The 23,780-nt window shown below is 48.7% G+C and overlaps 1 protein-coding gene across 1 annotated transcript in view; it reads right to left on the bottom strand.

The window, feature by feature from the left end:
* Positions 1-942: 942 nt before the first annotated feature.
* LOC311225115 (uncharacterized protein) overlaps positions 943-23,780 on the bottom strand; it is a gene marked incomplete at its 3' end in the record, with an annotated part of 52,599 nt that continues 29,761 nt past the window's right edge. Inside the window, 8 exon segments of the mRNA XM_084310320.1 lie at positions 943-980; positions 2,966-3,096; positions 7,282-7,348; positions 13,283-13,623; positions 13,625-13,641; positions 18,298-18,330; positions 18,332-18,409; positions 18,411-18,602. Of these exon segments, the coding sequence (XP_084166446.1) occupies positions 943-980; positions 2,966-3,096; positions 7,282-7,348; positions 13,283-13,623; positions 13,625-13,641; positions 18,298-18,330; positions 18,332-18,409; positions 18,411-18,602 (897 nt within the window).

Here is a 23,780-nt window from a genome sequence, read left to right on the forward strand (position 1 = left end):
GAGGGGGAGAGAGGGAGGGAGGGGGAGAGAGAGGGGGAGAGAGGGAGAGAGGGAGGGGGAGTGAGGGAGAGAGGGAGAGAGGGAGGGGGAGAGAGGGAGAGAGGGAGGGAGAGAGGAGAGAGGGAAGGGAGAGAGGGAGAGAGAGAGGGGGGAAGAGGCAGGGAGAAAGAGAGGGGGGAGAGAGAGAACGGAGAGAGGGAGGGAGAAAGAGATAGAGGGGGGAGAGGGAGGGAGAAAGAGATAGAGGAGGGGAGAGGGGAGAGGGAGGAAAAAGAGATAGAGGGGGGGGAGAGGGGGAGAACGGAGAGAGAGGGAAATTCAGAAATTCAGGCATCATAGCAGCATGGGGGAGGGGGGAGGGGGGTACAGGTAGTAGAAGACATCATACAGGTCACAGAATTATAGTACAGTGGAGAAGTAACAATATATATTTTTTTAAATAGGTAGTGTAAACAATATAACAATATAATTAACTCTGGACATGCGCATATGGGCAAGTAGGCAGGGTAAAAAAATAAATACAAAAAAAGAGACAGAAAGTGAGAACAGAAAGTGAGAGAGAGGAAGAGACAGAAAGTGAGAACAGAAAGTGAGAGAAACAAACAGACAGAAAGAGAGAAGGGAGAAGAAGAGAGGGAGGGAGAGAAAGAGAGACACAGAGAGAAAGACAGACCGACAGAAAGAGTATGATTTCAACAGAATTTTACTGAAATGTGCTGCAAAGCACTTATGACCAGCAGGGGGCGTAATGAACGACACCCATCGATTTCGCTTTATAACACGAATGATTAAAAAAGGAAACAATTAAACTCTGTGCAATAGACATAATATCAATTCAGATTCGTAAATAAACGGCACTCTGCACATCATCTTGGTTGCAATCGGGGGGCGGGGCTCAGGAGTGGATCGAGACGTGACGTGATCGATCCGTCCGCGCTCCAATCAGGCCGGCAGCGAGGACGACATCGTGAGCTTCAGCGCTGGGAGGTATATTACAGAATATGAACGTATACCATCTAGGGCTGACCCCTATTAGTCGATCAGTCGAAAGGAGCCGTAGGCGACTGGCTAACCTCTTAGTCGAATACAATTTATTTTTTTTGTATTTTTATAATCTTTTTTTTATTTAATTTTTGTATCATTCTTTCCAAAAGAAAGGAGGCCTAGAAGCGTGGCTAACGCTAATGGCGTGCATACCAGAGGCTAACTGCCTAAGAAAACAGGCACAGAGGCACTGAAAGAGGATTTCACCATCTAATGAACACACTAGACTAGACAAATATCAAGATGTATCCATCAGTGGACCAATTGCATGCTTTCACAGAGGACAAGAAGCCTTCAGTCGACTCCTTCAGACATTAAGCACCGCCCACAGCCCAAATGGAATGATAAAAAAAATATATATATATTTTTTTGTCGACCAATAGTCGACTAACGGCAAATTTTGGCCAATCATAGTCGACCATCCAAATCCTTAGTCGGGGACAGCCCTAATACCATCATGGATCCATGCAGAGGTATGGATCTTTACGATACCGTCGTCTACGACACTGGTCTAGCCTCGGGACCCAACATTTTCCTTAGTCATTAAGTCGCGACCCAAAATTTTGAACCACTATGATTTATGTAAAAAGAAAATATTTGCAGTAATACGCAATCTTTCAAAACATGAAATAAACACAAAAAAGTGCAACAAAAGTGCAACTATTGCTAAAAACCCAATGAAATAAAAGAATAATAAATAATATATGCTTCTTAGCAGATTTCTTAGCTTAACATAACAGACCTAAATTTGGGGGAACTAATGGGATAACTGAGTTTGCAACAAAAGTGCAACTAGGGCTAAAACCCAATGAAATAAAATAATAATAAATAATATGCTTCTTAGCAGATTTCTTAGCTTATCATAACAGACCTAAGTTTGGGGGAACTAATGGTAAATGGCTGCTTTTTTATATAGCGCTTTTATCCAAAGCGCTTTACAATTTGTTCCTCACATTTTACCCATTCACTCACACATTCGCTCACCGATGGCGGAGGCGACCATGCAAGGTGCCGACCTGCTCATCGGGAGCAATTAGGGGTTAAGTGTCTTGCTCAAGGACACATCGACACGCTGCCCGGGAGGAGCGGGAATCGAACCGGGAACCTCCGGATTGCCAGACGACTGCTCTACCTCCTGAGCCACTGTCACCCCTAATGGGATAACTGGGGTTGCAACAAAAGTGCAACTAGGGCTAAAAACCCAATGAAATTAAATAATAATAATAAATAATTATGCTTCTTAGCAGACTTCTTAGCTTAACATAACATACCTAAGTTTGGGGGAACTAATGGGATAACTGGGGTTGCAACAAAAGTGCAACTAAGGGCTAAAAACACAATGAAATAAAATAATAATAATAATAATAATAATAAATAATATATGCTTCTTAGCAGACTTCTTAGCTTAACATCCCAGGGAACTAATGGGATAACTGGGGATGTTGTTTGCTCCTGACAAGAGTCTCAAAGTCTGGGGTGATGGTAGACAAAGCAACTCTGAGGTCGTGCTCAATGTCCAATCTGTTCCTCCGCTTTGTCTTCAGCTGGACCAGAGCTGAGAAGAAACATTCACAAAGATAGGTAGTGCAAAAAAAAATTATAAAAAGAAAAAAAATATATATATATTTTTTTTTTACACACACATCCGCGACCCACTCAAAATGGCCCCGCGACCCACTTTTGGGTCGCGACCCACCAGTTGAGAAACACTGGTCTACGATATATATATATATACGCACGGTAAAGAAACGGGTGCTGAGCGCTGTTGCCTCACAGCAAGACGGTCCCGGGGTCAACCCTCAGCAAGGGGCCTGAAGGTGTGGAGTCTGCGTCGTGTTATAAATTAAATATTTATATTTATATATTTATTCCCCCCCCCCCCCCCCTCGGGGGGGTGATTTGATTAGCGACGCTGTCTCACCTCTGTCCTCCGGGCCGTGGAGCGGAGCGAAGACCAGCGCCGCCCCGTGCTGCTCCTGCTGGACCGCCCCTCCCAGCCGCGCCCTCAGCTCCGGCACCTCGGCTTGGTACCTGGAGCCCATGTTGATCCGTCTGGGGGACAAAGGGTTAAAAAAATAAAATAAAAAAAAACAGGAGAAAAGAGATAAGACACATATTTCACACGAGTAAAATGTACGACTTTTGAGACCTTTGCAAACCCAACCGTCGTCGGTAGAGTGGTAATAAAGGGTTAACCTTCTGTAGTGTGGCAGTGACAGGGTTAACCTTCCGTGTATTGTCGCAGTGAAAGGGTTAACTGTTTGGTAGTGCGGCAGTGAAAGGGTTAATAGATTAGATTCAAAAGGGGGGGGGGGGGGGGCTACATTGCGTAGTGGGCAAGGCGCTCGCCACAAAATGCTGGAGACGCTGGGTTCGTCAGTTCGAGCCCAGCGCTCCACATTGCTTTCAGTTTGGCTGGTCGTCCACAGTAATACACATTGGCCGTTGTGGACAGCGACTCCTACAGGTCGGTTGGTGCGCCTGCGCAGTGGAATCAGGAAGTGTCGGGGGCAGCGTGAGCCTCCCACGCGTTACTCCTCGCCACTGAGAGATCGAGCTGCGCAGGTGAAAAGATGCGACTGCTGTTACCTCGAGTACCGGAGGGGACTTGTGCTATGTATGACTTAGTCCACATTGCAGCCGGCTTGTGGGAGGCAAGAAACAGCGTCCGTGACAGGGGAGGGTTGAATTGGATGATACGAAATTGGATGCCAAACTTATTTCCGTTGTACTGTACTTGTGCTGCATGACGACAATACATTTGAATCTAATCTAATAAATCATCACAAGACAAGTTATTGAAAGAATTGGAGGCATGTGTTTGCAAAGGCAAATCTCGCTCTCTCCCTGCCTCTCTCTCTCTCTCTCTCTCCTGAACTAGTGGAAATCCCATTGAGTCATGCTGACGACCTGGGCGGTCCCCTCCCTCCTAGGGCTCTCCTGATAGGCCAGTTCCCTCTGCGGGGACGTCCCCTCCCTCCTAGGGCTCTCCTGATAGGCCAGTTCCCTCTGCGGGGACGTCCCCTCCCTCCTAGGGCTCTCCAGATAGGCCGGTTCCCCTCTGTGGTAATTCCAGCTGGGTATATATGTACGTGTGTGTGTGTGTTCTGGCAGCCGGCTCCTCCCAGGTGGGCAGCAGACAGAAAGCCGAGCCTCGGTGGAGGTATGTCAGGGAGCGCTGGGCGAGCTCAGCTGAAGGCCCAGGCCCGGCGTGTCCCCGACTGACTGCCGAGCAGCTGGTACCAGTCAGCGGACCGCTCCCCCACAATGCACCCCGGTCCCTCCCCTCCCCTCCCCTCCCCTCCCTTCGCTGGCTTTGTGGCTAAAAACACCCAGAATCCCCTGATCGTGTCCGTTTTTTAACTGGGTCAGACCCAATGGAGTCTTTATGTCCCCGTGAGGCAACAGAAGCAACCCCTCCCCTCTCGCTGGAGCAGTTTAAAAAAAAAAAGGAGAGAGAAAATTATAAAAAGAAATTCCACACTATCGTTGAGAGAGGGGGGGGGAGAGAGAGGGAGAGAGAGAGGGTGGAAGTGGTGAGCAAATGAGCAATGAGTGAGAGGGAGAGAGAGGGGGGGGGGAGAGGGAGAGGGGAGAGGGGAAGAGAGAGAGGGGGGAGGTGGTGAGCAAGAGAGCAATGAGTGAGAGGGAGAGAGAGGGGGGAGAGAGAGACAGAGGGGGGGAGGCAGAGAGAGAGAGAGAGAGATAGGGGGGAAGTGGTGAGCGAGAGAGCAATGAGTGAGAGGGAAAGAGAGGGGGGGAGAGAGAGGGAGAGGGAAAGAGAGGGGGGAGGTGGTGAGCAAGAGAGCAATGAGTGAGAGGGAGAGAGAGAGACAGAGGGGGGAGGCAGAGAGAGAGATAGGGGGGAAGTGGTGAGCAAGAGAGCAATGAGTGAGAGGGAGAGAGAGGGGGGAGGCAGAGAGAGAGAGAGAGAGAGAGAGAGAGAGAGAGAGAGAGAGAGAGAGAGAGAGAGAGATAGGGGGGAAGTGGTGAGCGAGAGAGCAATGAGTGAGAGGGAGAGAGAGGGGGGAGGCAGAGAGGGGAGAGAGAGGGAGAGAGAGCAATGAGTGAGAGGTAGAAAATAAGAGAAAGGGAGAGGAGAGAAAGAGAAAGGGAGAGGAGAGAGAGAGAGAGAGAGACGTGCACAAGGCCGCTGCTGTGTGAAGCAGCTTGAAGGTTGAGATGGCTCTGTGGCTCTGAGGCTCTGTGGCTCTGTGGCTCTGTGGCTCTGAGGCTCTGAGGCTCTGTGGCTCTGAGGCTCTGTGGCTCTGTGGCTCTGAGGCTCTGTGGCTCTGTGGCTCTGAGGCTCTGAGGCTCTGAGGCTCTGAGGCTCTGTGGCTCTGTGGCTCTGAGGCTCTGAGGCTCTGTGGCTCTGAGGCTCTGTGGCTCTGAGGCTCTGAGGCTCTGAGGCTCTGAGGCTCTGTGGCTCTGAGGCTCTGTGGCTCTGAGGCTCTGTGGCTCTGAGGCTCTGTGGCTCTGAGGCTCTGTGGCTCTGAGGCTCTGTGGCTCTGAGGCTCTGTGGCTCTGAGGCTCTGAGGCTCTGAGGCTCTGAGGCTCTGAGGCTCTGTGGCTCTGAGGCTCTGAGGCTCTGTGGCTCTGTGGCTCTGAGGCTCTGAGGCTCTGTGGCTCTGTGGCTCTGAGGCTCTGTGGCTCTGAGGCTCTGTGGCTCTGAGGCTCTGTGGCTCTGAGGCTCTGTGGCTCTGTGGCTCTGAGGCTCTGAGGCTCTGTGGCTCTGAGGCTCTGTGGCTCTGAGGCTCTGTGGCTCTGTGGCTCTGTGGCTCTGAGGCTCTGTGGCTCTGAGGCTCTGTGGCTCTGTGGCTCTGAGGCTCTGAGGCTCTGAGGCTCTGAGGCTCTGTGGCTCTGTGGCTCTGAGGCTCTGTGGCTCTGTGGCTCTGAGGCTCTGAGGCTCTGAGGCTCTGAGGCTCTGTGGCTCTGTGGCTCTGAGGCTCTGTGGCTCTGAGGCTCTGAGGCTCTGTGGCTCTGAGGCTCTGTGGCTCTGAGGCTCTGTGGCTCTGAGGCTCTGTGGCTCTGAGGCTCTGAGGCTCTGAGGCTCTGTGGCTCTGAGGCTCTGTGGCTCTGAGGCTCTGTGGCTCTGAGGCTCTGGCTCTGAGGCTCTGAGGCTGTGACTGTTTGACGTGAGGATCTGTCCCGACAGGCCGATGGAAGAGCAGACGGAGGACAGACGGTGTGGCAACATCAGATCAGAGAGGGCGGTAATACCGGCTCTCCAGAGAGGCTCCGGTGGAAACAAGAGGCAGAGCAGTCCTTTTGAGGGGGCGGGTTTCAACCCCCCCAAACAAGCCAATGTTATTAATCACCAACCCTGGCCCCTTTCAGTACAGCCCACAGCCAACCCATTTCACTACCACACTACAAAAGGTTAACCCTTTCACTACCACACTACAAAAGGTTAACCATTTCACTACCACACTACAAAAGGTTAACCCTTTCACTACCACACTACAAAAGGTTAACCCTTTCACTACCACACTACAAAAGGTTAACCCTTTCACTACCACACTACAGAAGGTTAACCCTTTCACTACCACACAACAAAAGGTTAACCCTTTCACTACCACACTACAGACGGTTAACCCTTTCACTACCACACTACAGAAGGTTAACCCTTTCACTACCACACTACAGACGGTTAACCCTTTACTATCACACTAGACGGTTAACCCTTTCACTACCACACCACAGAAGGTTAACCCTTTCACTACCACACTACAGAAGGTTAACCCTTTCACTACCACACCACAGACGGTTAACCCGTTCACTACCACACCACAGACGGTTAACCCTTTCACTACCACACTGCAGACGGTTAACCCTTTCACTACCACACTACAGACGGTTAACCCTTTCACTACCACACTACAGAAGGTTAACCTTTCACTACCACACTACAGAAGGTTAACCCTTTCACTACCACACTACAGACGGTTAACCCTTTACTATCACACTAGACGGTTAACCCTTTCACTACCACACCACAGAAGGTTAACCCTTTCACTACCACACCACAGACGGTTAACCCTTTCACTACCACACTACCACACCACAGACGGTTAACCCGTTCACTACCACACCACAGACGGTTAACCCTTTCACTGCCACACGACAGCAGGAGCCGTCTGTAGTGTGATAGTAAAGGGTTAACCTTCTGTAGTGCGGCAGTGACAGGGTTAAGGCGGGGGGGCGGTCTGGGAGCCTGGGTGGGGGGGCAGTACTCACGGCTCGATGCTGACGGGCGTGCCCTCGCTCATGGCCGACAGGATGGGAGGTGTGATGTCACAGCTGTCTGTAGACGAAGCGGCGACACAGGAGAATATGATGACCAGCCACTCAGCAACATTATAAGATCAGATAAGATAAGATATTCCTTTATTGATCCCCTTGCGGAGATGAAGGCATCATAGCAGCATGGGGGATGGGGGGGGGGGGGGGGTACAGGTAGTAAAAACAACAGAAGCAGTGTAAACAAATAAGTCAATATAATTGACTATCTAACTAACTGAAATATACATTATTTACAGTATCACATAAGGTGCAGTATGCATAAGGTAGTGTTCCTATTAGTTTCCTATTAGTTCTAGTTGGTTGTCGACACACTTATCAACGATTCATGGACAGTATTTCTGATTAGGTAGATGTAGCAGCCTGGAATTTCATTCATTTAATTTAATTGCAACTCGCAGTTAAAAGCAGGGCCTGTGTGCAACTATAAGTACCTAGTTTTTGCATTTGCATTTAAAATAAATACGTTTTGTACTTTAGGTTGTACTCTAGTTTGTATATTGTATATTTTGCATAGTGTTTGGACCTTATTCTTTTTACTTTTTTACTGTATGAAGCACAATCTCAGGGGGCTCGTACAGAACCAAGCATGTCACTGTAACGTACATGTAGCTTATATGTGACAAATAAAACACAACTTGAAACTTACGCAGCCCAACACATTACTTGGGCCTTTTGAAGGGGGAGTGATAATAAAAATGTAAACTGTCTCTGTGGATTTAATTTAACCATGTTTGCAGTGATCCTGAAATGACTCACTTGTTACGAGGTGCATTAGCCAACACAGACGTTACACAATACGCTGTTGTTTGATTATACATTTCAAAATTAACAATATCCGAATGCACCCCTTGGCCCGGATTTAAAACGTCACACTCTTGGCCCTGCATACTCTGCTGAAACAAAGATTACGTGGGCAAACCTTTGTCGCCCTACCGGTTGATATGTTCACCCTGCTGCTCACTCTGGCCCCGCCCCCCTGACCGGTGATGTCACAGCACACAAAGACACACATCGTCTGACATCACCGGTCAGGGAGGGGGGGGGGGGGGGGGGGGCAGAGTGAGCAGCGGGAGGTGACGATATCAACCACTAGGGCAGCAAAAGGGAAGATGACGTTTAGTTACTCTAGTTTAGGGCTGTCCCCGACTAAGGATTTCAATAGTTTTTTTATCATTCCATTTGGGCTGTGGGGGGTGCCTAATGTCTGAAGGAGTCGACTGAAGGCTTCTTGTCCTCTGCGAAAGCATGCAATTGGTCCACTGATGGATACATCTTGATATTCGTCTAGTCTAGTGTGTTCATTAGACGGGTGAAATCCTCTTTCAGTGCCTCTGTGCCCGTTTTTTTAGGCAGTTAGCCTCGCTGGTATGTGCGCCATTAGCGTTAGCCACGCTTCTAGACCTCTTTGCTTTTGGAAAGAATAAAAAAATTAAAAAGATATTATAAATAATTTAAAAAAAAAAGATTATAAAATTGCATTTCGACTAAGAGGTTGGCAGTCGACAACGGCTCCTTTCGATCGATTAGTCGACTATTCGACTAATTGGGTTCAGCCCTACTCTAGTTACTGCTTTTTTTTTTTAATAAGAAAAAGTTATTTTCCGTTTGATCAGCTTATGAATCGACTTCCACTGAAAGGAGTTCCTTGTGAGGACAGGTGCGTCAACAGCAGGGAGGGGTCTGAGCTAGGGCTGGGCGATATGGAAAAAAATCATATCGCGATAACGATATGATAATTTTATTTTATTTCTCGATATCGATAATTATCGAATTGTTATAAGTATAAAAAAAATTTAAAAAAAAATTAAAAAAAAACATTTTTTTTTTTTTTTTTTTTTTTAGCAACAGGTGTATGTTTGTTTTGCAGCAATTCTTTGTCATTGCCGCCATCTTTAGTGTTACATCCCCTCACACTCCAGTTCTCAGGCTGCAGCTGGTTTAAAAGCTAAAGTAAACCGGCTTCTCTGCTGGCTGTGGCTCCAGAGGAGTTGAACAGTTCTGGCTCTGCTAGTTTATTTTCGATCTTTTGGCGCTTTTTTGGTGGACAAACCACCGCACATGTGCACTGTGACTCGTGACTGGAGTCTAGTTCTGCTAGCACACATAGCCTACTGTGTACAGACGGTTTCAAACTGTATTTTAAATTAGAAAGCAAACAAAATAAATGGACAAGAGAAAAAGAAATCTGAATTTGGTCAGTATTGTCATTTGGACAAGCAAAGCCATTACTTTAAGTTGCAGGCAAGAAAGACAAGTCTGTCCACTGTCTCTTAAAACTGCCCTGTTGCAGGTAAAAAAAAAAAATAAAAAAAAAAAAAATAAAAATTTTAATTTCGATATTCGATATCGATTATTAAAATATATCGCAATATTTATCGTTATCGTTATATCGCCCAGCCCTAGTCTGAGCCCAGGTCTCCACACACACGGAGCAGCAGGGAGGGGTCTGAGCCCAGGTCTCCACACACACGGAGCAGCAGGGAGGGGTCTGAGCCCAGGTCTCCACACACACAGAGCAGCAGGGAGGGGTCTGAGCCCAGGTCTCCACACACACACGGAGCAGCAGGGAGGGGTCTGAGCCCAGGTCTCCACACACACAGAGCAGGGAGGGGTCTGAGCCCAGGTCTCCACACACACACGGAGCAGCAGGGAGGGGTCTGAGCCCAGGTCTCCACACACACACGGAGCAGCAGGGAGGGGTCTGAGCCCAGGTCTCCACACACACGGAGCAGCAGGGAGGGGTCTGAGCCCAGGTCTCCACACACACGGAGCAGCAGGGAGGGGTCTGAGCCCAGGTCTCCACACACACACAGAGCAGCAGGGAGGGGTCTGAGCCCAGGTCTCCACACACACGGAGCAGCAGGGAGGGGTCTGAGCCCAGGTCTCCACACACACACGGAGCAGCAGGGAGGGGTCTGAGCCCAGGTCTCCACACACACACGGAGCAGCAGGGAGGGGTCTGAGCCCAGGTCTCCACACACACGGAGCAGCAGGGAGGGGTCTGAGCCCAGGTCTCCACACACACAGAGCAGGGAGGGGTCTGAGCCCAGGTCTCCACACACACAGAGCAGGGAGGGGTCTGAGCCCAGGTCTCCACACACACAGAGCAGGGAGGGGTCTGAGCCCAGGTCTCCACACACACAGAGCAGGGAGGGGTCTGAGCCCAGGTCGCCTGTACGTTAATGCCAAGCAAGCAGTGCAAAAATGCTTCCGCATTCGTCACCGCACGCTAGTGCGGTAAAGCGCCCTTCTTTTCAGACAAATGCTACCGTGCGTGCACCGGCGGCGGCGTGCTCGCTCAGGTGCGTGCGTGCGCCGGCGTGCTCGCGCGAGGTGCCCGCGCATGCGACACGAGCGGAGCTCAATATATATAAGTCACCGCCCCTTATTCAGTATCTAGCAAATAGCTCAATTGGCAAGGACACATGGCTGTGGATCCTATGGCTTGTTTGCTGGCGAGTTCGAATCCCATCGAAAATATTTTTTAACGTGATTTTTTTTTAACGTGTATTCTTTCGCCGATTAAGGTTAGGCATTGTTTCGGAGTTGGTTAAGGTTAGAACGGTTAAGTTTAGGCGCTGTTAAGGAGCTGGTTAAGGTTAGAGTTTGTCAAAGAGAATGGCAATATAATTTCTAAGGTTAAGGTTAAGGTTAGGCATTGTTTCGGAGTTGGTTAAGGTTAGAACGGTTAAGTTTAGGCGTTGTTAAGGAGCTGGTTAAGGTTAGAGTTTGTCAAAGAGAATGGCAATAGACAGCCTATTTCCGCGCGACCTGGGCGCTGGGCGGCGGAAAATGAAAGGCGCATTACTGCATGCCACTACGGTAAATTTTTGCACTGCTTGCTTGGCATAAAGCTACACGCGCCCAGGTCTCCACACACACGGAGCAGCAGGGAGGGGTCTGAGCCCAGGTCTCCACACACACACGGAGCAGCAGGGAGGGGTCTGAGCCCAGGTCTCCACACACACGGAGCAGCAGGGAGGGGTCTGAGCCCAGGTCTCCACACACACACGGAGCAGCAGGGAGGGGTCTGAGCCCAGGTCTCCACACACACAGAGCAGCAGGGAGGGGTCTGAGCCCAGGTCTCCACACACACAGAGCAGCAGGGGTCTGAGCCCAGGTCTCCACACACACAGAGCAGCAGGGAGGGAGGGGTCTGAGCCCAGGTCTCCACACACACAGAGCAGCAGGGAGGGGTCTGAGCCCAGGTCTCCACACACACAGAGCAGCAGGGAGGGAGGGGTCTGAGCCCAGGTCTCCACACACACAGAGCAGGGAGGGGTCTGAGCCCAGGTCTCCACACACACAGAGCAGGGAGGGGTCTGAGCCCAGGTCTCCACACACACAGAGCAGGGAGGGGTCTGAGCCCAGGTCTCCACACACACAGAGCAGCAGGGAGGGGTCTGAGCCCAGGTCTCCACACACACAGAGCAGCAGGGAGGGGTCTGAGCCCAGGTCTCCACACACACAGAGCAGCAGGGAGGGGTCTGAGCCCAGGTCTCCACACACACAGAGCAGGGAGGGGTCTGAGCCCAGGTCTCCACACACACAGAGCAGGGAGGGGTCTGAGCCCAGGTCTCCACACACACAGAGCAGGGAGGGGTCTGAGCCCAGGTCTCCACACACACAGAGCAGGGAGGGGTCTGAGCCCAGGTCTCCACACACACAGAGCAGGCACCGGGCCGCCTAGACTCACGGAGAGAAGGGCAGAGCGGCTTGAGAACGAAATGTCCCGACTCGCAATGGACCTGTCTCAAACCCTGCCCCTTTTCTTGATCCTCCAATCACAACTGTCGCTTACCTCGGACAAACTTGGTTTGTCCGAGGTAAGCGACAGTTGTGATTGGAGGATCAAGAAAAGAGGGCAGGGTTTGAGATAGGTCTATTGTTTTGACTGATATTAAGAGGCAAGGAAGCTATAAAAGAAGGAAGGGTCGTCACGTCACTGTGAACGCACACGTTGGTGCCAAGTGTGGAAAACACTTCAGTTGTGCCGACAGTGAACGAGTTGAACGAGATCAGCCGTCTCCTGGTTTATGACCATTTAAACAGGTTCATTATTACTACCTCTGACGTCAGAATCAGCAGCAATTTGTTACATTGACATTAACGTTTGATAATATTGCTTGATGTATGTATTTCCTCAGATAGCTGGTATATTTTTAATTCTAATACAGGCTTCAATAGAACTGGCACCACAACAACAACAACAACAACAACAAAGATTACTCTACGTAAACTTTTTATCTTTAAATTAGCTGTGAACGTGATTTTTTGCTATAGGTTAGTCTTCTAATGTTTTAAATGTATGTGTTTTGTGTCATTGTCGTGTTTTTGCCGTGGCCCCGGGACCGTGACGGAAATAAGGGTCTTGCTCTTTCTCACGGTTATCCTTTGGGATCCTTGTGTTGTGTGTTTTTTAATCCGTCGATAATCAAATAAAATCAAACCAAACTAGGGATGCTCGATATTGGCTTTTTTACCGATACCGATATTCCGATATTGTCCAACTCTTAATTTCGATACCGATACCGATATCAACCGATACCGATATATGCAGGGTTTCCCCCCAAAAAAACTGAATAATTTCAGGTAATTAATAATTTCACTGGATGCATTCAAAAGGCTTTCTAAATGTAAGCATTATCTGTGCAAAATATGATAATTAAAAAAGTAAAAATTAACATTACATATCTCTTGTTGTTGAATTAAACCAACATGCATACTTTTGACAATAAATAAAATAAGAATTGGTTCTTACTTGCTTGCCTGGGTAAATAAAGGTTAAATAAATGTTAAAAAAAAAAAAAAAAAAAACTCGATACCGATATTTTCCGATATCACATTTTACTGCCGATATCGGCCGATAATATCGGTCGGCCGAAAATATCGGACATCCCTAAACCAAACCCAACAGAGCGGCGGTACTACTCACTGGAGCGCAGCAGGCTCCGCGTGGCCGACTTGGGCGTGACGACGGGCGGAGGCAGACCCCTGTCGGCGGACGACAGGAAGGTGGAGAAGTAGAGGCCGGAGCCCTCGCGGACCGGGCTGAGGATGGGCGGAGGGGTGTAGGGCGGCATGGCCATCGGGTTGTCCACCAGGCGCACCGGCGAGCGCAGGTGGCTCTGGTGGTGGTGGGGCGTGACGCTGCAGTAGACGGGCGGCGCCACGAAGGTGCCGGGCTTGGGCGGCGGGATGAAGAGGGGCTCCGGCCGCGGCCGCCGCTTGCACTTCTTGCCGCCGCCGCCGCCGTCGTCGTTGTTGTTGTCCCCCCCCCTCCGTGCCGCCGTTCTGAGGAGGAGGAGGAGGCGGGAAGAAGACCGTGTTGATTTGTGTTCGTTTTGATTCAATGCACTTTAAAGTTTGATACTCTTCCAAACCTTTGGACAAGTTATAGCTTTGATTAAAAGGTCCCATGAAAAAAAAAAAAAAAAATAAGATGTTTATGTTATATATTATTATATCACATATGTATGTATATATATATATATATATATATATATATATATATATATATATATATATATATATATATATATATATGCACCGATTGTCACTTACAGGTGCAGCTCAATAAATTAGAATATCGTGGAGAAAGTCTATATATTTAGCTGTATTGATGCAGTCATTTGTGGCAGTGAAAGGGTTAACCTTCTGTATTGTCGCAGTGAAAGGGTTAACCTTCTGTATTGTCGCAGTGAAAGGGTTAACCCTTTGGTCGTGTGGTAGTGAAAGGGTTGAAAGTTTGTCATTTCCTGGAAATGTATAAAAAAAAAAGAATTTGATGAGTCATCCTGCACACGGGGGCGTGTACTCATTTAGCATCCAATGAAATGCTTTCTAGGATGCCATTTACAGCACATTGTAACTAAGCTACCACTTGGCCTGTTTAGCTAAATTGAACAAATGTTCAATGTTAGCTAGCTAGCTAACGTTACTAATGTTGCGTAACATTGCTAAGCTAACGTACGTTGCTGCCATTAGCTCTCTAGCTAATGGGTCGACCATAATGCACATTCAGTGCTATTGGCTACTAGGGGTGGGACAATACATCGATCCAGATCGATATATCGATCTATTATCAATTATCAAATAGGATCGATGCAACGTAAAAAGATCGACATATTGCGATACTCTTATTTTGAAAATCCCCTCGTGAGCATATCCGCCCGGCTGGCTGCAACAACAACAGTAGCTCAGCACAGCTCAGCGTGTGGAGACGTTAGACAACATTGCTTCAGAGTCCGCCTATTTTGCCCGAAATAAGTGCCTGTTGTTTTTTTCCCCCACAAGGGGTCAAATGCATCTAACATGCTTTCCATCCTCGCCATTCCTTTATGCCCACGTCACGTTAAATACCGAAATTAACGTTGCGTTAGCGTGAGCTAACTAAGCTAAGCTGATAGAGAGAGCAGCAGAGGTCCACTTGACTAGGGACTGGGAAGGAGGGGGGGTTACTGCATTCTATAGCCCCACTAACAGGATCTGGCCGGTACTGCACCTTCTGACTCCCAATATGCCTTTTCCAGACAAAATACAGCGCTGTGATAGGATATTAATATCGGAAAAAAAAGAAAAACGAACCAAAAACAGTGATCAGGAGGTCTATTTGTATTAAAAACAATAGATTGTTTTTCATTTAAATGTCTGGAAGAGATCAAAAATAAAAATTTCATGATATTTCCATTGCCTTTTTTTTTGTTGATTTAAATGTTAGTGATTGTGTTAAATGGGCATATAATATCGTCTCATATCGATCGCAGGCACCTGAATCGAATCGTATCGTATCGTGGCAGACTTTGTGATATCGGAAAATATCGTATTGGTGTCCAAAGAATCGATATCATATCGTATCGTGATGAAACTGGTGATTCCCACCCCTATTGGCTACAACAAGTTCCTCCCTAGCTTCCTCTTTTTACAGGAAACGCATAAATATGTGGAATCAAATAGCGTTCTGCTCGCTGTTTCTTGGGGACTTTAATAACCATTGTGTGTCATTTTGTAATTGCTTTTAGTCTGCTTTTCCTGTATCTTGTTTCCTGTTTTTAATCTTATTTTAATTGAATTCCATCGTGCTGATTACTTGTTTTTATCTTTGAGTTATTCTATCTCTTTTGATTGTTTACTCGACGTGACTGTGTCCCTCGAGTTTAAATAAAGGTTGAATGAAAATGGGGGGGGGGGGGGGGGGGGTTGTAATTAGGTGGATTTAGGACTAGGGAGCTGGGAGGGTAAAAACCGTGTGGAATCATTTGCATGTTTGCGTTCTGACATACAGCCCCTCCAGTGACCCCCAACTACGACACCTCCTCTGGGCACATAAACTCCACATGTCCCACAAAACAGGGTATGATGTCGGTACACAAACATAATATGCTAGCTGCATTATGCTAAATGACTCAAATATAAGGTGATATACATAAATATAAAACCTTATTATTATCCTAATTATATTTGATCTATAACATAACTGTATTCAAATAGTGACAAAGGGGGAAAAAAGGATATATAAAAAAAGAAAAAACATAAATAAATGTGTATACGTTTTGTACATAAAACTATGAAACTTTTGTAACCTTTGCTAAATGATGTACTGAATTATGTTTCTTTTTGTATATATTTTTGGTGTGTTAATAATGTAATGTAAAAAAAAGGGTAGGCAATTATAAGCCTCGGCTTCAGCCGTTTTTAAATGTTCTACTACTATGCTTTGTAAAAGAAGACCGAAATAAAAACATTCATTCATTCATATATACGCTTAAAATTACAAACAAGCAAATACACACGTGACGTGCATTCCTAAAGAAGCTGCGTTCCCTGGGGGTTGTTTATCCGGAGAAACCCCCCTAGAGAGGACGAGGACGAGGCTCCCTCTCCCCCCCCGAGCCTGCCTCCCCCCCCCCCCCCACCCCCCCCCCCCGAGCCTGCCTCTCCACATGGCGTGCCGTACGGTTAGCCCCGACACATACAGGACGGATCCACGGCGTTGGCTTAGCCACCGTAATCTGCCTGATCTGGGACACCAGGGGTAACCAGCTCACCACCAAACCAGCTGACACAAAGAGAAGGGGGGAGAGAGAGAGAGAGAGAGAGAGAGAGAGAGAGAGAGAGAGAGAGAGAGAGAGAGAGAGAGAGAGAGAGAGAGAGAGAGAGAGAGAGAGAGAGAGACAGAGAGAGAGATAGGAGAGAGAGGAGGAGAGAGAGAGAGAGAGAGAGAGAGTATTATGGGGAGGGGGGGGTTAATGAGGGCAAGAGGGAAAGGGACATGTGGGGGGTTTAAGGGAGTGGGGTGCTGGATCAGGATAAGTGGGAGCGGTGGAATAGTGGGATTTACAGGGATGTGATTATGAAAAACAGATTGGAGACCAGCCGGAGGACGATGTGAGCGACTACCAAACATCTCCACCCCCACTGTTCCCACTCCACTCCTTCCCACTGGCATCAGCTAACAGTACGCTACACAGGATACATTTTAAGGTTCTCCTGTTTGTTTTTAAAGCCCTTAATGGTCAGCTCCCCCCCCTCCTACATCTCAGACCTCCTATCCCCCTGTTCCAACACCAGGTCCCTCAGGTCAGCCGATCAGAGGCTCCTGACAGTCCGGAGGTCTAACCTCAAGCTCAGGGGGGGCCGTGCCTTTGCTGTCGCAGCCCCTGCACTGTGGAACAACATCCCCACCTCCACTAGGCTCCTCGCCCCCTGAACTGTGGAACAACATCCCACCTCCACTAGGCTCCTCTCCCCCTGAACTGTGAAACAGCATCCCCACCTCCACTAGGCTCCTCTCCCCCTGAACTGTGGAACAGCATCCCCACCTCCACTAGGCTCCTCTCCCCTGCACTGTGGAACAGCATCCCCACCTCCACTAGGCTCCTCTCCCCCTGAACTGTGGAACAGCATCCCCACCTCCACTAGGCTCCTCTCCCCCTGAACTGTGGAACAGCATCCCCACCTCCACTAGGCTCCTCTCCCCCTGAACTGTGGAACAGCATCCCCACCTCCACTAGGCTCCTCTCCCCCTGAACTGTGGAACAACATCCCCACCTCCACTAGGCTCCTCTCCCCCTGAACTGTGGAACAGCATCCCCACCTCCACTAGGCTCCTCTCCCCCTGAACTGTGGAACAACATTGTGGAACAGCATCCCCACCTCCACTAGGCTCCTCTCCCCCCTGAACTGTGGAACAACATCCCCACCTCCACTAGGCTCCTCTCCCCCTGAACTGTGGAACAACATCCCCACCTCCACTAGGCTCCTCTCCCCCTGAACTGTGGAACAGCATCCCCCACCTCCACTAGGCTCCTCTCCCCCTGAACTGTGGAACAACATCCCCACCTCCACTAGGCTCCTCTCCCCCTGAACTGTGGAACAGCATCCCCACCTCCACTAGGCTCCTCTCCCCCTGAACTGTGGAACAGCATCCCCACCTCCACTAGGCTCCTCGCCCCCTGAACTGTGGAACAGCAGCCCCACCTCCACTAGGCTCCTCGCCCCCTGAACTGTGGAACAGCATCCCCACCTCCACTAGGCTCCTCGCCCCCTCGATAGATGCCTTCAAATCTAGGCTTGAAATAAAATTTGAGGTAATAATTTTACGATTATTAAAATTAAAATCTCTCTCTCTCTCTACCCACCTCTCTCTCTCTCTCTCAGCCCTACTCTCTCTCTCCCTCTCTCTCTCTCCCTCTCTCCCTCTCCCCCTCTCCCCCTCTCTCTCTCCCTCCCTCCCTCCCTCTCTCCCCCTCTCTCCCTCTCTCTCTCTCTCTCTCCCCCTCTCTCCCTCCCTCCCTCCCTCTCTCCCCCTCTCTCCCTCCCTCTCTCTCTCTCTCTCCCCCTCTCTCTCCCTCTCTCTCTCCCTCCCTCCCTCCCTCCCTCCCTCCCTCCCTCTCTCCCTCTCTCTCTCTCTCTCTCTCTCTCTCCCCCTCTCTCTCTCTCTCCACCCACCTGTCCCGAGCTCTCCGACAGCGTACTCCTGACGGGAGCGTCGGCGCGTCACGATGACCGAGGGCTTGTGGTCGGACGGGCCCATGTCCTGCAGGGTGGGGGGGCCGCGGCCAGCCCCGGAGGTCCGGGTCGTCCTCGTCGTCGTCGTCCCGCTCCGGGGAGGACGGGTCCCGGCTGCGCACCGGCACCGACACGGGCATCACCAGGGGCACCATGCTGTCGTCTCGGGGCCGCTTGGCGCTCAGCCCCCCGGGCGAGCAGGACCCCCCTATCGTCCTGGAGGGGCTCCAGGGTCTGTGGCTCTCCTGGGGGGGGGGGGCCGGGGAGAGGGGACGCACATGAACATCTGCAGGTTTCAACAGGTTACATTTAGGACTTTTTGATACCAGTTAAGAGCTAAATGTAATATCAATTTCACAACCGTACTAAGGCTGAGCCCGAATGTTCGAACGTTCGTTGGTTATGTTAACATTCGAATTCTAAATCAAAATTCGAATAAAAAAATTTAAATAAAAAAAAATTAAAATAAAAAAAGAATTATGTTTCTTTTATGTGTCTATTCATTCTGTTTGAACCAATGTGATTTTTCTTCACAGTTGCAGATAAAGATTAGGCTACACTAATATTATAGTATTAAAAAAAACGTTATATTCATTAAAGAAAGTTGATTTAATAAAAAAGAGACTCATTTAATCAGATTAATCACTTTATTCAAATTGAGGATTTAGTTTGAGTATATAAAAAAATTAAATTAAATAAAAAAGTTAAAAAACTTAATTAATTTTTTTTTTTTTTTTTTTTATTAAAAACGAAGGTTCTAACGTTCGTTCGTAAAAACCCTGACGAAGTTCGAATCCCAAAAACAGGCTTCGGGGAAACAGCCTTAAACCATACTAGCAACAAAAAACTAAAACACAAAGGACACTGAACTGGGGGCAGCACTTGCGCGCCAATCTTTATTCTTTGCCAGTTCCATAAAGACGTGTGGCAGACGCACCAGGCTCCCGGTAGCCCCGCAAAAAAAACAACGACTTGAATACAAAAACATATATTTAATATAGTTTCATCTCCCTTGGGGGGAATAAAAAAGAGCATTTTTGGGCCATTTTTCTTTATTAGAAGCCTTGAATGCATCACATTTACACACCGTGCCGTTTAAATTATTGATCGACTCTTGAGGTTCAACTACATTGTTTGCTGTTGGTATTTGCAGTGAACACTGTTTACTTTCAACATTACTTGTTTCTTTTTTCTTTTATATAATTTATTTTGTTCAGTTTGATACCAACATTTTTGATTTTGTTCAGTTTGAGGTCATATTTGATCTAATGTCATTACAGTGACGATTTGACCAAGTTCACACAAGCTTAAAACCACAGCCCTTTAAAAAAAAAAAAACACCAACAGCGTAGCCCTACTGTATTTTGTGGATTCATGCTCTGCCTGTTGTGACCGGGGGTCCCAGTCAGGGGAACGGGGGTCCCAGTCAGGGACAGGACTACGTGGTCATCATCTTTTGAGGAGAGAGAGCTCGTAGACTATTATACGTCATGGTCTTGTCTCCTTGATTGATGGATGGCGCCGTTAATGTCAGCTATAGGCTATTCAAAAATGCAGCAAAGCGGCAACGATAATGAAAGAGAGCGGAGAACATGACCTTGAACAAACGGCTAAATAATAAGACATGGCAGCCGTACTGTGTAGTTAGAAGATGCAGAGCGTAGGGGTCTTGAGGGTGTGTAGTTAGAAGATGCAGAGCGTAGGGGTCTTGAGGGTGTGTAGTTAGAAGATGCAGAGCGTAGGGGTCTTGAGGGTGTGTAGTTAGAAGATGCAGAGCGTAGGGGTCTTGAGGGTGTGTAGTTAGAAGATGCAGAGTGTAGGGGTCTTGAGGGTGTGTAGTTAGAAGATGCAGAGCAGAGGGGTCTTGAGGGTGTGTAGTTAGAAGAGGCAGAGCGTAGGGGTCTTGAGGGTGTGTAGTTAGAAGATGCAGAGCGTAGGGGTCTTGAGGGTGTGTAGTTAGAAGATGCAGAGCGTAGGGGTCTTGAGGGTGTGTAGTTAGAAGATGCAGAGCGTAGGGGTCTTGAGGGTGTGTAGTTAGAAGACACAGAGCGTAGGGGTCTTGAGGGTGTGTAGTTAGAAGACGCAGAGCGTAGGGGTCTTGAGGGTGTGTAGTTAGAAGACGCAGAGCGTAGGGGTCTTGAGGGTGTGTAGTTAGAAGATGCAGAGCGTAGGGGTCTTGAGGGTGTGTAGTTAGAAGATACAGAGCGTAGGGGTCTTGAGGGTGTGTAGTTAGAAGATACAGAGCGTAGGGGTCTTGAGGGTGTGTAGTTAGAAGACACAGAGCGTAGGGGTCTTGAGGGTGTGTAGTTAAGAGACCATTGACCGGACGTAGGGCCGCTCCCCTCGCCACACGGTATGCCAGGTCGAGGACCTTGAAGCGGGTTCGGAAAGCCAGTGCAGCTCTCTGAGAAGAAGTGGGGTAACGTGGGCTGACTTTGGTAGGTTGGAGATCAGGCTTCTTCTAAGTATGAATCAAATGATTCTAATAGTCTCGTTTGCATTGAACAGGCCACACGGCATCATCAGAATAAGCATCTTGCATCTTAAACGTGAACCTGGTGCTGCGTTCTTTCCGTGAGCGGAGCGAGTCGCCGTCAGGAACCCGGCTCCCCCCCCCCCCCCCGGACGAATCGCCCGTCTGTCCCGCGTCTGCAGACGGGCCGCCCGATTCATGCGGAAGAAAGACTCGTCCTTTATTTGTGGTCAATGATAGATGGCGCCGTTAATGTCAGCGGGGCTATTTAAAAAGGCAGCGAGCCGCGACGATAATGAAAGGGAGAGCAGGGAGAAAAGAAAAAAACGACCTTGAACAAATAATAAGTCATGACAGCCTGTAGCCTGTGATGTTATTTCCATTCGTCAAACATTGACTCCCTACCGTTGACTAACCTTTAATCTCAAATGTAAACACCAGGGAAAAAAATTCCACAAACGTAATGCCTTGTTGAGCAACTCTGAGCACAATCTAACCCACCTCAGACTGCAGGAGATACCTCAATCTAACCCACCTCAGACTGCAGGAGATACCTCAATCTAACCCACCTCAGACTGCAGGAGATACCTCAATCTAACCCACCTCAGACTGCAGGAGATACCTCAATCTAACCCACCTCAGACTGCAGGAGATACCTCAATCTAACCCACCTCAGACTGCAGGAGATACCTCAATCTAACCCACCTCAGACTGCAGGAAATACCTCAATCTAACCCACCTCAGACTGCAGGAGATACCTCAATCTAACCCACCTCAGACTGCAGGAAATACCTCAATCTAACCCACCTCAGACTGCAGGAAATACCTCAATCTAACCCACCTCACACTGCAGGAAATACCTCAATCTAACCCACCTCAGACTGCAGGAAATACCTCAATCTAACCCACCTCAGACTGCAGGAAATACCTCAATCTAACCCACCTCAGACTGCAGGAGATACCTCAATCTAACCCACCTCAGACTGCAGGAGATACCTCAATCTAACCCACCTCAGACTGCAGGAAATACCTCAATCTAACCCACCTCAGACTGCAGGAGATACCTCAATCTAACCCACCTCACACTGCAGGAGATACCTCAATCTAACCCACCTCAGACTGCAGGAGATACCTCAATCTAACCCACCTCAGACTGCAGGAAATACCTCAATCTAACCCACCTCAGACAGTCACATCAGAATTCATGTGACCTTCACGTCGCTCCCGCCAATTCTGTGGCGGGAGTCACTCTGTGAACACAGCCAGCTGTGATGCAGGTGGTCAGTGGAGGGACAGGGAGGAGGTGTTTTAAGTATTTAGGGTGACACTTCTGTACAAGCAAAACTTCGAGGGGACGTATCATAGTCTGTGTTTGAAAGCCTATTGAAAGAAGAGATGTCTCTCGTTCACCTCCTCCTCGTCCCCCGTTATCATCTGCTCACGAATTAGCCTCCATTGCACAACATCAACTTATAAACAAAACCATAAACGGTGTCCTCCGTGTTTACGTCCGTCTTCGTTGTTGGTCACCAGCGCATGCGGGTCAGTTCGGGAGAGGTGACCAGTTCCCACTGGAATGTGATAAAAAAAATTAAAAAAATTAAACAGCCAAACAAAAGAAGAAAGTCTGATCCGAGCATTGAATCAGAATGGAGCATTGAATCAGAATGGAGCATTGAATCAGAATGGAGCATTGATTCAGAATGGAGCATTGAATCAGAATGGAGCATTGAATCAGAATAGAGCATTGAATCAAAATGGAGCATTGAATCAGAATGGAGCATTGAATCAAAATGGAGCATTGAATCAAAATGGAGCATTGATTCAGAATGGAGCATTGAATCAGAATGGAGCATTGAATCAAAATGGAGCATTGATTCAGAGTGGAGCATTGAATCAAAATGGAGCATTGATTCAGAGTGGAGCATTGATTCAGAGTGGAGCATTGAATCAGAATGGAGCATTGAATCAGAAAGGAGCAGCGAGGCTTGCGGTGTTGAACGCAGGGCGGCGAGCGACGATCCACGAATAGGGCCGCGTGTCCCCCGACACGTCTTCACAGAGGGCTGGGAGACAGAGGAAGCAACATCGGCTCGGGAGGTAGAGAGCGGTCGTCTGGTAATCCGGAGGTTCCCCGGTTCGATTCCCACCCCTCCCCGTGGTGGCAGCGCGTCGAAGTGTCCCTCGAGCGAGAGACACTTAATAACCCCCCAACTGCTCCACGAGTCCACGACGATGAGCCGGTGGGGCACCTCTCGCGCGCGCGGTCGGTCGGTCGCCTCTGCCGCCGGTGTGCGAATGTGTGAGTGAGCGGGTAAAAAAATGTGAGGTACAAAAATTGTAAAGCGCTTTGGCTAAAAAGCTTGTTATATATAAACGCAGCCATTTACCATTTTTCTCTGGGTCACTCTGCCATTATTCCCAGTGGTTTAAAAGTCCAGCCCCCAACACCAGAGCAGCTATTCTGCTGAGCAATGCAGGCACGGTAGCCCCCCCCCCCCCCCCCCCTCGTACCCCTCCTACCCCCATATAGAAAGAGGAGGCAGGGGGGGGGGGCGGTGTGGAGGGAGGGGGGGTAGTCAGGGTGGAGTTTCACCCCTCTGGTGGAGTGGGGGAGGTGTACAGCCATGTAACCAACACTGTGTCTCTGTATGTGAGACCCGTGAGCCAGGCCTGGGGGCACGAGCCACGCTGAGCGCCCACACATATTTACTATTATTATTATTCATCATCATCTCCGTGTTAAAGGGCCACTTCACCCAAAACACACAAACTAGATTTATCTACGCGTATTTTCTTGTTGGAACTGTATACACACGGCTTGTTATTTATATTTTATATAGTGTAAACACTTGAACACACTTTATATTATTTATTAACAAAGAGATTTGCACTACGACTCATACCTCATTGCACCGTACCTCATTACATCCCATTGCTGCGTTGTACC

The sequence above is a fragment of the Notolepis coatsorum genome (assembly GCF_963971535.1).
Source record: "Notolepis coatsorum genome assembly, chromosome: 3".
NCBI lineage: Eukaryota > Metazoa > Chordata > Actinopteri > Aulopiformes > Paralepididae > Notolepis > Notolepis coatsorum.